The sequence below is a fragment of the Gobio gobio genome, assembly GCF_949357685.1.
Source record: "Gobio gobio genome assembly, chromosome: 24".
Classification (NCBI taxonomy): Eukaryota; Metazoa; Chordata; class Actinopteri; order Cypriniformes; family Gobionidae; genus Gobio; species Gobio gobio.
The window spans coordinates 15,099,007-15,117,140 of record NC_137120.1 but is presented as its reverse complement, the minus strand read 5'-3'; the positions used below and the strand labels follow the sequence as shown (position 1 = coordinate 15,117,140).

Genomic DNA, 18,134 nt, shown 5'->3' with positions numbered 1-18,134 from the left:
ACAACAGTTTAAAGTAAGACAGTCTTTTTAAATATTACCCTTAAAATCAATATTTTAAAGGTTTATCACTGGACCATGTGAATACAAACATTTAACACCAATAATACAGTATTAGTAAAGTAGTATAGCAAAGTCAGGGCGCGTTTCATAAAAGTTCTAACCCACCAAACCTAGTTTTTCACTTAATAATATATTCACATTATTCAATAGTAATAAGTTTGCCATAAAGAAAATGACTTTACATTCTACTTCAAAGATTGTTCTTATATACATTGAAATCTAAGCAAAGACATGCAGTTCGTGTATGACTTGCATGCTTTCTGTAAATGAGTGGGCTGTCAGAGTGTAAATATTCTTACAGGAAATGCTCAACTATTGTCATGACAACATCACATAGTAATATATTCCCATCTGCAACCGCAGGAGGTAATAACTGCAGATGAATCTTGGTGGTCGTCTTAAACTGTTCCAGTAATACACCAAACTGACCCATGCATGTTATGCAATACTAGCAGAAGGTTTTTCAACATGAGCGTTTTTCTTTCTGGTGCTACGTTTGTTTTGATACAGCTATATAGATTGCAAGCGAAGCGAAGGAATGAAAATGACACGATTGTTACTGAATTCATTTTTATTTCCAAAAACTTTACAGCCGAATAAATGGCACAAAGACTAAGAATGAGTTTTTTTTTTTTAAAAGTGCAACTTGAGAGCTGACAGAAACATTCCAAACAATAGGTGCAAATCCAATTTTAGTTTGTTAAACAAACACAAAGACCGTTGTTGCCCTCACTTAGCAGAAACAACCGGTCCACATCAATTTAGATTCAAGCAAAAATTATCTCAATAAGAGAAAAACAGGGAGCATTCACCATGCGTGAATCAAAGTGTTTGATCATACGAAAGCATTTTTGATTTGCAAGCATCCATATTATATCACAATACTAAGATGCATCCAACACCGAGATTGTTTGCCAAAATAATTTCATACACCGTGGTGGTGCGCGACCCATTCCGGCCTCACCCGCGTCTCTGGGGGTGCTGGGTGTGACGCAACGGTTTAAGAAACAGTGTTTGTCACAAACCATCGACACAAAACACTGCAGAAGATCAAACGCTGCTCTGGCAACCATACAGACATGTTAGGCAACAGTTCCATTGCTTATGCGACCCAAAAGCCTTGCCAGCAATTTCCTGAAAACATCACTTCTGTTTCCAAAACATTATTGCCTTATTCTCATAGGATAGGAGGTCATTTCTGCAGTATTTGCAAGGCGGAGGACACATTCAGAGATTTCCATTAGCTAAGGATGCCATTAGATTACGACACAAACTGTTCCACCTAACTATATATGCAGTTCTGTTTCCACCTATAAAACACTTTCCCCCTGCTAAAGTCAAATCTATAAGTGCTTTTTGATAATTACATTCTGTTTCTACATATTCCATGTACAAGAAATGTAAAGCATTGATTTATTGATAAAAGGTTAGTTCATTTAAAAATGAAAGCTCTGCATTTTGCGAATTTGTACAATTTACTTTCTTCTGAGGAGCACAAAAGGAGAAGTTTAGTAAAATGTTCATGCTGCTCTTTTCCATACAGTAACAGCGAATGTGGATGGAAATGACAAAAAAAATATTTTTTGCTAGTTTCAGCCTGAAGCAGTTCTCATTTTCACATCCAGCGCCACGTTGTTTAAATAGCAAATGCACTGGCGCCCATGGGTGTGCTGGTCTGAAAACCAGGTGTGTTCAGGCGCATTGTTGGTGTGTTGCTATTTTGAGGAACTGAAAACGACTGCGCCATTGACCAACACAAACCTGCTCTAAAGTCAATAGTGCAGTATTTTTGTGTTATTTAAAGGGTGTGTTAGTAATATGCGCCTATAGGCGGTGCACAACGCACGTACACTCTGATTATTACACACACACGCGCAGCAGCACACACACATGCCAAATATTAAAAATGAAAGGATTCCTCTCTGGAGAAGCGTTCAGTCTTTCCGCTCGCATGTAAATAGTGAATCCGCAATGGTGCGAGTGCAACTGGCTTTTAAAGGGAATGTGAGATGAGACTCTGATTGGTTTATTGCACATTATGCCCAAAACACATCCCATGACTCATTAAGAGACTAGGGACAACCCTTTTGGACCATTTTGAGAGCTGTGGTGGATGGAATCATTTCAGTGTATAACTTACATTTTGGTCTTTTCAGAAGACTTGCAATATAGCTGAAGAGTTGTAAGGACTACTTTTATGGTGTGTTTTGTCATTTTTGGCGTTGAAACATCCATTTACATTTATTGTATGGAAACAAGCACAGGGCACATTCTGCTAAACTTCACCTCATGTGTTCTACAGAAGAAAGAAAGTCAAAAAGTGAGTAAATGATGACTTCTCATTTTTGGGTCAACTACTCCTTTAAAAGACTGACATGCATCCATGCAGCAGAATCTCGCAAACCTCTTACTACCAAGACAAAAAATAACCAATAAGTGCTTTTCAGAATGAAACTTGAGCAACTGTGTTTTCTTCTGTTATCCAGCTGTGTTCATGTCACCCTCTCAGACCTTGTCTTTCATTTTTCAAAGTACAAATTACTTGAAAACTTCAATAAACCAGACAGCCTACTTTTTATGATTAGTAAACCAATTCCTGTTTGAAACCCAGTAAATATGCAACTATCTAGACCAGCGGTTCTCAGCTGGTTTTGCTTTAGGGCCACATTTTACATTGAACATTAATTGGTGACTCAATACAGTACCATGGAATGTATTATACAAAAGATTTGTCATATAAAGATAAACATTCAAATATGAACTAATTTAGAATTGGTTTCCGTCTATGATCCATTTTTGGGTTGTAACCAACCTGTTAAGAACCACTGATCTAGACAAGGTGACCATGCTGTGTTGAACATTTTAAACATAGTAAGCTGCAGTACAAACATAAAACCAAGGTGCTGATTCAGTCAAACTAGATAATTTAGAAAGGGTATGGGCCCACTACAATGGTGAGTCTCAGCAGTGAGCTGGAACGGTAGCTCAATGCATTACTCTGGGTGACCATCTCCAGATCCACAACATGTTCTCTGGGTCCAGTCAAAGGTTTGGTCATTACCAACATGGCACTTACATTACTGGAGCGCTGAAAGACAAAGAGAAAGACAATGACTAGAGAGACTACACCACAAGCAAATGTTATCAATCAAAGTGACCCATTTTATTTTGATTATAACAGGGTTAGTGCAAAAGAAAAACATCAGTCTTCATCTGTATTGTGTTTAGAGCTACATAGCTCAACTCATGATTTTTGTCAGAAAGATTATTGTTCTTGGCAAAAAAAATGCTGACTGTAAATAATCTGATGATGTGCAGTGTTAGCCGTTATACGACCTTTTTGCACTGATCTGCAACCCTGTAACGTTCAACAGCACAACATTTTAAATGTAACATGGTTGACGCTAAGCCTGTTTTGGAATGTCATGGGTGCAAAGTGAGGTAAGTATCTCTTACAGTCTCTATAATTTTTTAATGATTACAGTTACATCATCAACCCCAATTATGGTTCAACTCTGTTCTAAGAAAATAGTACTGAAATAGTTACTGAAAATTAGTTACAGTTACTAGTTACTTATTTTACAAGTAATTGAATTACTTTACCAATTAATGTATATCAAAAGTAATTAGTTACTAGGGAAAGTAACTTTTAAGTTACTTTTTAAATGTAAATATGAACAGTACTGAACAGTCAAACACAATAAACATAATTTTTCATTCAACATTTCAGGCGAAACTGGACAGGTGTAAATGCATCTAGTTGTTTAAACCACATATGTAAATTTTACTCCTGGCAAATTGTTAAAAATTAAATGTGTGAGAGCGTTATAGGCTTTATATGACATGTTGTACCCAGATATGACGGCGTTACTGTAGCACGCATCACCACAAATGAGTAGCAAGCCAACAGGCAAACTGCCGCAAGTAAAGTAAGTCTCAGATGCTCAAAAACACAATCATCTTCATTAAAACTAATGAGACTAAATGATCTCACCAGTGCTTAGGTCGCTCTTTCTCATATTGTGGTCTTTGATCTTGAAATGAGCTGATTAATAAAATGCAGCTCATATCTGTTGCTTTCGTTGACGTGAACTCTGTTAAATGTGCATAAAGCGCAGGAATTGAAGATCATATTTATATTAATTTTGCGGAGAGGTGTAAGGTAAGACAACCTGCATGTTTTTTAGATTGTGTAGCCTGTTTAGTTTGCGAATGTACGATCAGCCTACCTCAACTTATCAAAAATGCCTTTTTACTGTGGTGGTGACGATAGTAGGCTAAACGTTTAAACTAACATTGTGATGCTTGAAGTGTTTTATATCTATGGATTTTATTTTAGGCAAGACAAGTCAAGTGTTGATTTGAGAGGCTAAAGCGTTGGGTTAACTCACTGGTGGCCGCTGGCCGCTTGGTTGCCACTTTAAAAAATAAAAACTTTAATTTAACAAACAAAAAAATGCTCCAAATATTTTTCTAAATTAACTTACGAAACTAACAAAACTTTGACATTCAAAACAAAACTGAACTATTTTAATGGCTGCAACAATGTGTAATGGGGAGGATAAAAAAAAAACACGGGCTCCAGTCGGACTCGGGCAGAGAATTTTGATAAGCTGTCAGACATGGGCCAGGCTAGGGCCTAGATTTGAGCTTCTTGTCTGCAAGCGTTAACTTTTCACAAAAGAGAGTAACGCAAGTAACAAACTCATTTAAATTTCAGTAATTGTAATGCGCGTTACTGCTAAAAGTAGTGGAATTACAGTACAGCTACAAAGTAACGCGTTACTTCCAACACTGGTTATTACAGAAAAACATTACTGGCAAAAAGCACTAGAATACTGACTGTAAATAATCTGGCGTTTTGGTAGATAAGGTCATTATTAGTCTGTTTTGCTCTAATCTTCAACCCTGTAACATTCAACCCAAAAACATTTTAAATGTAACAGGGTTGGCACTAAACCGGTTTTGGAAAAGAAATGCCGTTGGATCAAAAATGAGGTAAGTATCTCGTACAGTCTTCATCCATTTTTTATATATCGTTTACAGTTATGTTGTCAACCCCAATTGTTCAACTCTGTTATGGAAAAATAACAGTGATCTTTTTTTTTTTTTTTTTACAGAAAAAGATTTTCGGCAAAAAGAACAATAATAATGTTTGCAGTGCTAAGGCCTTTATTAGACCTTTTTGCACTGATCTTCAACCCTGTAACTTTAAACCTGAAAACATTTTAAATGTAACAGGGTTGGTGTTAAACATGTTTTGGAAAATGAATATTATGGGTTCAAACAGAGGTAAGTATCTAACGGTCTCTATAAGTTTGTATTATGTTTACAGTATTATTGTCAAGCTCAATTGTTCAACTCTGTTACGGAAAATAATAGTGATCAGTCTTTTACAGAAAAAAAGTCTTTATTAGACCTTTCAACCCTGTAACATTCAACCTAAAAATATTTAAAATGTAACTTGGTTGGCGCTAAACCTGTTTTGGAAAAGGAATGTTATGGGTTTCCGGTTCAAACAGAGGTGAGTATCTCTAACAGTGTCAACAAGTTTTTTTTATTATGTTTAGTTATATTGTCAAGCTCTCAACTCTGTTATGGAAAATAATCGTTATCAGTCTTTTACAGAAAAAAAGGCTTTAGCATTTTGCACTGATCTTCAACTTTGCTAGCCTGGCTCCGCCCTCCTACGTACTTCCGCTTTTTCATTTCAATTTTAATTTTTTTCAATTTTCATTTTCCTTCAGTACTCCGTCTGGGACTGCGGTATATTCTCTGATTTTCTCCGGTCAAATTTTAACCGGTCCAATCAGCGAACAGAGGGAGTGGCTGAGAACGATGATGTTGATGTCGTGTGCTAGTTTGAGGTGATGTACATCATGACCAAACGTTAGCGATTGGTTATGGCAGATCCAGAGGGGCTCTGGGCAGATCCAATAGTTTTAAACTTCAACAGAGTACCCGCCTTCAAGGAAGTTAATGCTTGAGAGTGGAGAGTGGCCAGACTCTCTGTACAAATTAAATGTACGAGAGAGAACAAAAGAAGAGAACTAAATTTTTATATTAATAGGGTTGACGTAAAACCTGTTTTGGCAGAGAAATGCCATGGATTTAAATTAGTTTTTTTATTATGTATGAAAGGCTGTACTCACTGATTTAGGATTGGGGTATCTGTTTAAAAATTTGTCACATCTTACCCTCAGGTAGAATTCTCCTCCCTCATTGCCGGATTTGATCGTGAAAGTGTTTACCATATTGGGGTAGACACTCGTAGCTTGAATCTGGAAGATATCAGCAGGCACTGAGCGATCGGAAAAGATGCTCATGTACTTGTAGACAATGACAGGCGGCAGTCCCCGGCAAACACCTGGTGATTGGCACCGGCAGCGACTGTTGGTAGAGAGTTAAACGTTAAAAACAGGGTGGAATTTTTTATTTTATTGCAACAGCATGATTTTATTAGGACATTTGACACACCCTTCGCCTGTTTTCACGTATGGCTCACGGCAGGGGTTTCTGGGATAGCAACGGAATCCTCCGTAGTAATTCCAACACATTTCATCTTCTCTGCAGTTGTGTGCCGTTTCACACTCGTTTATATCTATGAACAGGGTAGAAAAGGTCAATTAGCACCTTCAGAAGCTACTGCAAGAGCCCTGAACTACAAAAACAGGATTATACCTTGGCACATCCGTGTCCCTTGGAGCTGGTATCCCTCAGGACACACACAACTGTATCCTCCAGGTTGATTCACACACTGGAACTGGCAAATGTAGTTTGAGAACTCACACTCATCGATGTCTGGAAAACACATGAATGAAACTCACAGGGACCCAAGATATAATCTGATATCAATGGGGAAAAAAATAAATTGTTTGATGTTATTGGCATTGAAATACTGTTTGATTGTGTTGATCTGCTACAACCGTATAGTGTTAAAAAAAAGTATATGCTTTTTTTTGTCAGGCATTGCAATCACATCAACTAAATGAATTGAATGTCAATCTGATGTTTGTAAGCATATTACTGTGAATACTTTACTCATTTGTTTACATACACTGAGAGAAGAGTCAAAATTGTTGTCCTTGGTAATAGGTTAAAAAATATCCAGAAATATTCAAACAAACTAGCATGCAATAAAAAAAATTAAAAGGTTATACTTTCTTACATAGATTTAAAAAGTGTAAAAAAATATATATTTTTAAAAATTACCTTGGCAGGAGACGGAGTCTGAAGCCAGTTCGTATCCGACTTCACATTGGCAGAGGTAAGAACCAATCAGATTGTAGCACTGATGTTGGCAGGGGTTTGCGGTGAGACATTCATTCACATCTGTAAAAAGAAAAAAGGTGGTACGCAACTGAACATTAATGACAAATTATGAAATTAAAAATGCGAGTGCATGAGTAATCAAAATAACTACTGGCCTGTTAATGCAATTCACTGGCCATTTAATTCCGTTCCTCAAACATAACACTAATAACACCACTTATTTAAAACAACAGGTAGCATAATCCAAAACCCACATCTTTTCTGCACTCCTAATCATTCTTTGGTATGTCTGGCGAGATTTCCAGCTTAGTTCTGTCCTTACGCGTTGTGGGGGCCATCGTGGGTGGTCTGCGCTTATCTGCCAGGTTTGGTCAAGTAACTATATACAAAGGCCTAAGAATAGCCCAGTTTTCTGTGATTCATATACAGACTATTGGATGTGCAACACATGTGACTGCAAAACCTCCTTATCCAAACGAAAGGACATTCAGGCAGATTCCTCCTAGTGACCATTTGAAGCATTAATGTGAGAGTAATGTCAAAGCACAGACCCGAAGCCTCTAGGGGGGCCTCTCGTCCAGCGTTTCCAAAGCTTTGCTGACCAGCGTTTGGGCCCTTTCAGGGGGTTCAGCACTGCTGATAGCCAAACTGGACGATGCACACTGGAAAAAATGAGGTGCGAGACCTCGCAGGCAAGAGTTCAGATGAAAAAGTTGCAGTTTTCTTGCCCACCTCTCTGAGAGAGGCACACCTGGAGTCTGTGATCACCCACATGATGGTGATTTAATTCCAACAAAAAAACTGGTTTCAGATTCCAAAGGAATTGCTGCCAAGGCACTTCTGAAAGAGACTGGACGAAAATATGTAAACTGAAGGAAGGCCGACTCTCTTTGCGGGAAGAGGCCCGAGCTAATTGTTGACTCATTTTAATGGGCTGACAGATGCATGTCCTGACCCATACTTCCTCGAATAACACCACATAACCTATGTTAGCTGTTTGTGACAGAAAGAACCAGTTATTATAATACAATGGCTGGTGCAATGCACTTATCCTGGAGACAAAGTCATGTTTTAGGGTACCAGGTTTTATCACTTCTGATAAAATATTTTTGTTTAGTAGTATAGTAACTGAATACATGTAGTGCAAAAAATTAAGTACTTGTAAATAGATTATATTACATTTTAAAATACTTGCAATCATTCTAGTCATTTTTTTATTGATTACATGTTATTCTCCCATAATTCATTGATTCTCCTTACTACATAAGAGTTGTATTATAGCTTATATCCGTTTAGAAGCTCTTACAGGTTTGTGGAGATACTGACCATGTGGCTAATCATGTGACTACCACTGAAAACTGGGACCCACAGCATTTGATCTGGATTTACATAAAACACTTCACTTCTAACAAGTGTTTTCTCTACGTTACAACACTGCATATCTAATCAGATCCACATTAATTATTATTTGAATGATCACTCAGTTAGTCATTTAACCATGTATGAAGGCTTTGGAAGGCTTTTGTCGTACAAACACTGTACAAATCCACCCAGTCTGGAAAACACTGACATAATGTAATATTTAATACACTTCAGCCTGGTTTCACAGACAGGGCTTAGATTAAGGCATGATTAGGATATAGTTCAATTGGGGCATTTAAGTAGCTTTTATAAATGTGCCTTAGAAAAAAAAAAAACATTACTGGTGTACATCTTGAGACAAAACAATGGCATAGGCTTAAACTAGTCTCAGACTAAAATGCATATTTTAACTGAAAGCATATCTTAAAATATGCCTATGTTGTTGATAACAATCAATGGAATAGTCTATATTTTCATTCTCTTTGTATTTTTAAATGGTACAAGATTATCCTATTCAAATCAATGTGGCAAATGAGTTAGTCAAAAAAAGTAATCCAAAAGTAGTCTGATTACCTTAAATGTGTAATGTAATGGATTACTTTAATAACTACACTTTTTGTCATGTAATTTGGAATCCGTAACTGGCTGCAATTTTTAAGTAATCTACCCAGCAATATGTAAAGGTTCACTGCTTATTAATAAGCATTATTAATGTTTATTATTTATTTTAAATAGTTCAGGATGTAATGTGACTCCCCAAACCTATAACAAAATTCAAATGTATGAATTAATAATGCATGATATTTGTAAAAAATATTTTATTACTTTAAAAATGTATTTAAAAAAATCTTGTGTGAAATTAATTATTAAGATGTGTACACTCACATGTATTCAAGTGTAAGGAAAATATATTATTACTTTTTGATGGTTCATTTTTGATGTCACCACATGACATTTAAATGGAAACTTTTCTTGAAACTGCTGCACCAGCTATGTTTTGCTCTTAAACAGTATAATCCCCCAGCAAGACCAAAACCAAACCAATGCTAACCAGTACAAACCAACTTCCCCTGATCTCTTCACTTCGCTCTCATGTAATAAAGCAAATGGAATCTGTGCAAATGACTTCTCATAGTAGCAGGTCTGGGGGAGAAAAAGTTCCTGGGAAAAAAGTTCCGGGTAATTTCGGTGGAAACGCGGCTATAGTATCTAATAAAATGATTTAAGATTGGGAAACAAATGTATTACTCTTTTGGGATGAAATGTTAGTTGGCATGTCTTTGCAATTCATGTCTTTCAGTCTCATCTTGAATGGTTTATGCAACTCAAATTGTTTGCTTCTAGCACAGGGATTCTGCATGCTGTAACACGACTGAGCCATCTATCAAGTTGGGAAAGAAAAACATCATTAGCGCACACACAAAAATTGTTTTATCCACCAGATAGAAGAAGACAGACCCAGAGGAAGCAAATTCCTGGAACTGCATCCTCTGAACTGATACAACCACATCCCAAAGAGTGACACAATGACTTCCCAGGGGCTCAGTGTTTGGCTTGTTAGCATGGTCCAGTTAGCCCTGCTGGTGTGTGTCTTGACTACACATTCAGCCCACAAAGATCTTTCAGCATTAAATTAGCCATGTATGCTGACTAATTTAATATTTTCAGCAACATTTGCTTTTCTCTGCCAACACAGGTTTTACGTCAACCGTATTAATATCAACATTTTGGGTTGAACATGCAAGGTTGTAGCCTGGTTCTACCAGACTCTCGTATATTTCATTTGTACAGAGAGTCTGGCCACTCTCCACTCTCAAGCGTTAACTTCCTTGAAGGCGGGTACTCTGTTGCCATAACGCTAATACACTATATTGCCAAAAGTATTGGGACATGCTTCTACAAACATTTGTGAAAGAATGGGTCGCTTATGGAGCTCAGTGAATTCAAGCGTGGTACCATGATAGGTTACCACCTGTGCTTTAAGTCCATTCGTGAAATTTCCTCACTACTAAATATTCCACGCTCAACTGTTAGTGGTATTATAACAAAGTGGAAGCAATTGGGAACAACAGCCACGAAGTAGTAGGCCACGTAAAATCCCAGAGCGGAGTCAGCGCATGCTGAGGCGCACAGTGCGCACTGCGCAGAAGTCGCCAACTTTCTGCAGAATCAATAGATACAGACCTTGAAACTTCATGTGGCCTTCAGATTAGCTCAAGAACAGTGCGTAGAGAGCTTCATGGAATGGGTTTCCTTGGCCGAGCAGCTGCATCCAAGCCTTACATATCCAAAAGTGCAATAGTGGTGTAAAGCACGCCACCACTGGACTCTAGAGCAGTTGAGACGTGTTCTCTGGAGTGACCAATCACACTTCTCTGTCTGGCAATACGATGGACGAGTCTGTGTTTGGCGGTTGCCAGGAGAATGGTACTTGTCTGACTGCATTGTGCCATGTGTAAAGTTTGGTGGAAGGGGGATTATGGTATGGGGGTTGTTTTTCAGGGCTTGGGCTTGGGCCTTCCCAGAAGAGTTGAAGCTGTTATAGCTGCAAAGGGTTGGCCAACACCATATTAAACCCTAAAGATTAAGAATGGGATGTCATTAAAGTTCATGTGCATGTAAAACAGGCGTCTCAAAACTTTTAGCAATATAGTGTATTTCAAGTGCTATGGGCTAATAAGCATTTTTTGGGGCATTTTTGCTAATAACTTTGGAAGTGTATGGGACAGAGTATATTTTTTTCTGTCAATTTAAAAAAATGTAAAACCTATTTTTTCATTCACATTCTATTGCTACAAAATTTGTAGTGTATCATATAATAGACTAAAAGTATATTTTGCAAGAGTAAAACGCAAAGTATACCTCACTTATACACTTTCAACTCCTCTTGCGGACAGTGTGTCATGCAATTTTCATAACCAGCCCAATTTTTCCATCTGCACCATGTGACGTATGCTGTCAACTGTGTCCTCTCCCATGGCCTTATGGGATATAAGAGTCTCCATCAACTGCACACTCAAAAATCTTGCCGTTAATCCATCAGGGTAATTTCACACATACTGTTTCATTAATACTAAAGTTTCGGACATACTACTCTTCAAGCATTCTATATAGTATGGAAGTTTGTGTTTTTGAACAAAAAATCAACAGGAATAAAGACAGCAGCCAAATAAAGTTAAGCAGCCATTTGAATGTAAATTGCCATTGAAAGTAAAATTAAAATCCGTTAATCGTGAAATTTGGTATACATGTGCAGGTTGTCCACAAAAAGCTATGTACAAAATTTTGTGAGAATTAGACACAAGGTGCCGCTGTAATAAATTGTTGCTCTGTATGGGCTAGAATTCATTGGATAATTTGAATGTGTGTACTGTGTACGTTTCTGCCATTTTGAATTTAATGAATCCTACTAATTCGTACACTCTTATAAATAAAGGTTTTCGCAGCGATGCCATAGAAGAAACATTTTAGTTTTTTAAAAGAACTATTTTTGTCTTAGTGTGAAGAAGATTCTAATAATCTAAAGAACCTTTTGTGCAATGGAAATTTCCATGGACGTTAAAGGTTCTTCATGGAACCATCATTGCCAATAAAGAGCCTTTTTTTTGTTTCGCTTTTCGCCCGCCATAGTGCAATGTCCAGACCTTGAAGAAGATTCTGGAGAGACTCAATCACACAGCTATTGCTTACCTCTGCAGTAGTTCTGAGAGTCTGGCATGAAACCGACACCACACTGGATTGTATGTGTTGCGCTTTGAATGAGTCTTGAGTAATCGCCCCTGTAATTAGGGGCTATCCCGGGCGTATCTTCTCTTCTTTCCATTGGTGGGGCAGTAGTTGGATTATCCTCGCCGTTACTCACGATTATCTGAGCGTTGTGGGGTAAGCAGAGGTATCCACCAAAATGGTTGACACATTTCATGCCCCCTTTACAGGCGTCCTGGACTGTCGTACACTCATCTATATCTATGTATAGAAAGACACATGATTAACACAATTGGGTCAACAAATTCTGTCCTGCCCTATATATTGGTTTAACACAAATGCTTATACTATTATTACAATTGATCGAGGGGAAAAGAGCTGCGTTACCTTTACAGATTTGTTTATCAAAGTCAAATTCATAACCTTCAGTGCACTGCAAAAGAAAAAACAAATGGGTAAGAGGCAAGAGATGATAAATATGTGTTAAAATAAATGATAATAAATGCAGCAAATATATATCAGTCTGTATCTATCTAGGAGTTCAAAAAGTATATTTTCAAAGAAATGCAAAATGGTGGATAGCAAGTTCAACCGAATATGGCATAGTTGGTATAATTGTTATCGGTATGAATCAAGTATGTATCAAGACCAGTTTAATTAAAATAGGCAAACTTAATCAAAAGTATTAGCATTTATTGAAACGTAATTATACATTTTGACCAGAAGGTGGTGCTGTTCCAAAATGTACCTTCAGGGCATGGTGACGATGACCCTCACCGAGTTTCGCAATGATACACTAATGTGTTTATAAAATACAGCATTTTACTACCAAATTAAAAATGACCGACACCCAAAATGGTCGATATGGGATCAATTGGGTATCATTTGACTCGGTACGCTGCACTGGATCCAAAGAGATCAGTTTTTGAGCAAACCGTTCAAAAGTTATAAACAAAAATAGGACTTTTTCATATCTCCTGACCTAGCACTGTGCCGGAACACTGCACGTAGCCTCGGGGCATGCTTGTGATGACATGTACCAAGACTCGCCTCAATATGCTAAAGTGTTGCAGAGATATAGCCTCACATTGCTCTGTTTGTCGAAATCGTTTGGGTATTATTCGAAAATGGTTTGGTCTATCAAAATTCTTTTAATATATTTCTGCCAGCATGATCTGAAGATTATCTGTACCAATTTTATTGAAAATCAGATGCACTGTCTAGGACGAGTTTGAAAAAGGGTTTTTCATGAAATTGATGAGTCAAGGGAAAATTTCGTTTCTTGTCCTTGAGGTTCAAAAGTTATTAGTATAAACATATTTGGACAGTTGGTGGCGCAAGAGGGATTAAGTAAGAGACTTAAAAATTGCTGTGGTGAATGATCAGACTGTCCTCTATCCCTGTACCCACAAGCAGTTCTACGGGATGCCATAGACTCAAGAGCGAAGGAAGAAGGAAGAATAATAATAAGAACTCTACACCAGTGTTGAGGGTAATGCATTACAAGTACGCAAGTTATGAAATCAGATTAAGTTTTTCAAGAAACACATTACTTTTAAATTTACAAAAATACAAAATATCTGAGTTATTTTTTAAAAATAAGTTACGCAAGTTGTTTTCCCATTTATTGACTGACAGCTCTCCTGTCCTCATGTTGAGAGAATCATGAGTAAGTGCAGAGGCGTCATGTGTGAACATGATGTTATTGTAGTTCTAGACTAAATGTGAGCATGCATTTACACATCTCACTTGCACAAAAACAGATTCAGAATTCCTCAAAATGAATAAAAACAGTAAAATACAAACTCAGAATATTAGCAAACCTGCAATAATTAAATAATGTTAAATAACACAAATAAACTTTATGTATTTAATCTCTGTTTATTAACCAATGTCTTTGCTGCTTACCTTCAATGATCCAATTCAGCAGCTTTAGTAAAGTATGCTTTAGAATTACTTTGCATTTGTGTGAATTTGCTTATTCGTTTCACTTTTGGTGTGAAACGGCCTTCACATTTGCCAATTTTTTTTTTGTTGTTGTTATAATGCAAACAAGCAAGTCCAGCCCAGCCAAGGTGAGAAAAAGTAATGCAAAAGTAACGCACCTATAAAAATACTTTTCCATAAAAAGTAACTAAGTAATACAATTAGTTACTTTTTTAGTAGGATTAACGCAAAATGCAAAAGTGACGTAACACATTACTTTCCATATAAAGTAGCTAAGTAACACAATTAGTTACTTTTTTAGTAGGAGTAACGCAAAAGTGACGTAACACATTACTTTCCATAAAAAGTAACTAAGTAACAAAATTAGTTACTTTTTAGGGAGTAATGCAAAAGAAATGTAACACCTTACTTTTTACATAAAAAATAACTAAGTAATGCAATTAGTTACTTTTTAAGGGATAAACGCAAAAGAAACGTAACACATTACTTTCCATAAAAAGTAACTAAGTAACACAATTAGTTACTTTTTAGTAGGAGTAACGAAAAATGCAAAAGTAAACATTACTTTCCATAAAAAGGAACTAAGTAATGTAAGTATCACAATTAGTTACTTTTTTAGGGAGTAACGCAAAAGAAACGTAACACATTACTTTCCATAAAAGTACCAAAGTAAAGCAATTAGTAACTTTTTTAGGGAGTAACGCAAAAGTAACGTAACACATTACTTTCCACAAAATAGTAACAAAGTAACACAATTAGTTCATTTTTAGGGAGTAACACAAAAGTAATGTAACATTACTTTCCATAAAAAGTAACTAAGTAATGCAACTAGTTACTTTTTTAGGGAGTAATGCAAAAGAAACGTAACATTACTTTCCATAAAAGTAATTAAGTAACACAATTAGATACTTTTTTAGGAAGTAACGCAAAAAAAAAACGTAACACATTACTTTCCATAAAAGTAACTAAGTAACGCAACTAGTTATTTTTTTAGTGAGTAACACAAAAGTAACGTAACACATTACTTTCCATAAAAAAGTAACTAAGTAACACAATTAGTTATTTTTTTAGGGAGTAATGTAATATTGTAACGCATTTTATGTGCTTTTATGTGTTTTAGACTTGCCATGTATGTAACTGGCTCCTGAGCTTCGGCTTCCTGAGACACCGCAAAGCGGACGGCAACACTCAAACACAAGCAGATCCCGAGCATTGTGACCTGCAGACACACAGAGAGAATAGATGAGCACACTTTCATAAATCACCAGTATGCGCCTTCAAATGCACTTGCACCGTTTCCACCGAAACCCCAATTACATTTCGTCCGTGTTGCAAAGGTCACATTGTTTGGTTTGAATACAACGGCTGTTGACGCTGGCTCAGTCCTGCAGAAACTTGGCAGAGTCCTCCTCAAAACAACAGTGTCCGATCCGTGCCCGTTCACCCGGTTCATAAAAGTAATTATGCCATGGCACATTTTTAAAACTAACGCATTGTCCTTGTGCAAACGACCATATCCTGCAGATCTGAGATGAGGCAGCAGATCTCATTTCAACACTGTGGGAATGTTCTTGACAATTTCAGTCTTGTGATATTGAATTTAACGGGTTTCCCTGAGGAATGAGGATGCAGATCTCTGTTCTGAACCTCCCAGAGTGAAAGAGTTCAAATAAAACACAAGCAGTAAATCTACAGTACAAGCTTATTACAGCCATTTCAAACGGAGTGCTACTGAAGGCATGTACCAACTAGTACTTAGACACCATATTTATCTGACAAAGCCCTCCAGCAACCTCTAGTTGAAATTGTTGTTTTCTGTTCAAGAAAACCTCCTATTCGTGTAATCATGCTAGCTTTGTTTCAGTGAAGACTTGCAGAAGTTCATTCTCATTCAAAAGCACTGAGTATTTGTGTAATATCACCAGATACTTCACCCTATAAAACAAAGTGCAGTTGTTCAACGTGAAACACAAACAGTTGTGCTTATTTTGCAAGCCGTTACTGTAAATATCAATCTAAATGATGTGAAAATCCTGTCATAGATCTTATAATGCAATGCAAGAGCAATGTACCTTGGAAACTATGGTTCCCCCCATCTTCCCAGAAGTGCTAGAAGAGTGTGAAGTGAGCAGAGATGCTTACCGTGTGTGATTCTCCCACTGAGTGCTGGATCTCTCACACACGAGGTGCTGCGATCATCTTCTTATACGACCCAGGTTCTTCTCACAAGCCTTTTCAAATTATGTTTTTTCTCACTGCTACATTCTTGTTGGAATATGATTGTAGTGAATGTGGCTCCACCTACTGCCAAACCTTCAGACCTACACGAACACATTACAGCAGAGAGAGAGAGAAAGTCTCATTAATAAAGAATTATTTTATGATCTTAAATGCTGTACTGATCATAAAATATAATAACATAAAGCTTTTTGATTCATTTATTTTTTTCTTAGTTTCCTCGAAGAAAGCTGTTTAAAAAAAAAATAATTTTAATAAAATCTAAAATTAAAAAAAAGAAAGTCTGTTTATGAAAAGGAAAGTCTTACCGATAATCAAGAAATATATTATGATCATTTATATTATATTATCATAATACATATTATAGCCTAGTAAGGTTATTTAAATCATAAAAATGTATTAAATTAAATATTTAATCTATAAAATAAAATAACTGTTGATTACATTTTTTTCAAAGAAAGCTGTTTTAATTTTTTTTTAATTAAAATCTAAAAGTAAAATAAGTAAAATCTAAAAATAAAATAGAAATAAAAAGAGTCTGTCCATATAGTACCAATAATCAACAATTATATTATGATCTTAAACACCATAAATGTCTATTAAATTAAATATATAATGTAAAGTCCATGAAATATATCCTTTCATAAATAAAATAACTATTTTTTTCTTAGTTTTCTTGAAGAAAGCTGTTTGTAAAAAGTAAAAACCAATAATCAAGAATTATATTATGATAATTCATATTATATTATCATACTATAGCTATTATAGCCTACTATGATCATTTATATCAATGTTTTACATTTATTAAATATTAAATCTATAAAATAAACAACTGTTGATTAATTTTTTAATATTTTCTAAGAAAACTGTTTTTAAATATGTTTATTAAAATCTAAAATTAATACGAAAATAAAAAAGATTCCATATAGGTCTATTAAATGAAATATATAATTGAATCTATAAAATAAAAAAGTCAATGAAATATATCCTTTTATAAATAAAAAAACTTTTTTTTTTCAAATTTCTCAAAAGAAAGCTTTTTTTCATAATTTTAATCAAATCTAAATATACACAGACACACACACACACACACACACACACACACACACACACACACACACACACACACACACACACACACACACACACACACACACATTTATTGATATATAAAATCTAAAAATTTCTGTTTATGAATAATCAATAATTATATTATGATAATTTATATTATATTATCATACATTTATATCATAAAAATGTATTAAAATTATTAAATTAAATATTTAATCTATAAAATAAAATAAGTGTTTATATATAAATCTATATATATATATATATATATATATATATATATATATATATATATATATATATATATATATATATATATATATATATAACAATCTGTAATTAATTAAATAATTAATAATTAAATAAAGAATTAATACAAAATAAAATATTTTATTTTTATCATGTTATTTTTCATACTACCAATGTTTGAGAAATAAAATCTGCTTTTCAAATCCTTTAGTACACTGAGGTATGATGGT

At 35.6% G+C, this 18,134-nt stretch overlaps 1 protein-coding gene across 2 annotated transcripts; it reads right to left on the bottom strand.

Moving 5' to 3' along the window:
- Window positions 1-614: 614 nt before the first annotated feature.
- LOC307120705 (EGF-containing fibulin-like extracellular matrix protein 1) lies at window positions 615-16,655 on the bottom strand. 2 transcript variants are annotated; one of them, XM_079807844.1, is made up of 9 exons: window positions 16,489-16,655; window positions 15,473-15,565; window positions 12,787-12,832; window positions 12,385-12,660; window positions 7,273-7,392; window positions 6,742-6,861; window positions 6,538-6,661; window positions 6,258-6,450; window positions 615-3,148 (listed from the first exon to the last, which is right to left on the bottom strand). In XM_079807844.1, the coding sequence occupies exons 2-9, from the start codon at window positions 15,557-15,559 to the stop codon at window positions 2,987-2,989; spliced, it is 1,128 nt and encodes a 375-aa protein (XP_079663970.1). In that variant the 5' UTR covers window positions 15,560-15,565; window positions 16,489-16,655; the 3' UTR covers window positions 615-2,986. The 2 variants fall into 2 exon arrangements, with proteins under 2 accessions (XP_079663970.1, XP_079663971.1); XM_079807845.1 differs by lacking the exon at window positions 16,489-16,655 and adding an exon at window positions 15,664-16,003.
- Window positions 16,656-18,134: the final 1,479 nt, after the last annotated feature.

Excerpts from the sequence above, each read along its gene's own strand:
- LOC307120705 (XM_079807844.1), bottom strand. The coding sequence starts at position 15,559 with ATGCTCGGGATCTGCTTGTGTTTGAGTGTTGCCGTCCGCTTTGCGGTG. Across the intron at positions 12,661-12,786 it reads TGATAAACAAATCTGTAAAG|ATATAGATGAGTGTACGACA; the intron begins GTAACGCAGCTC and ends TTCTATACATAG. Across the intron at positions 6,451-6,537 it reads TACGTGAAAACAGGCGAAGG|TCGCTGCCGGTGCCAATCAC; the intron begins GTGTGTCAAATG and ends CTCTACCAACAG.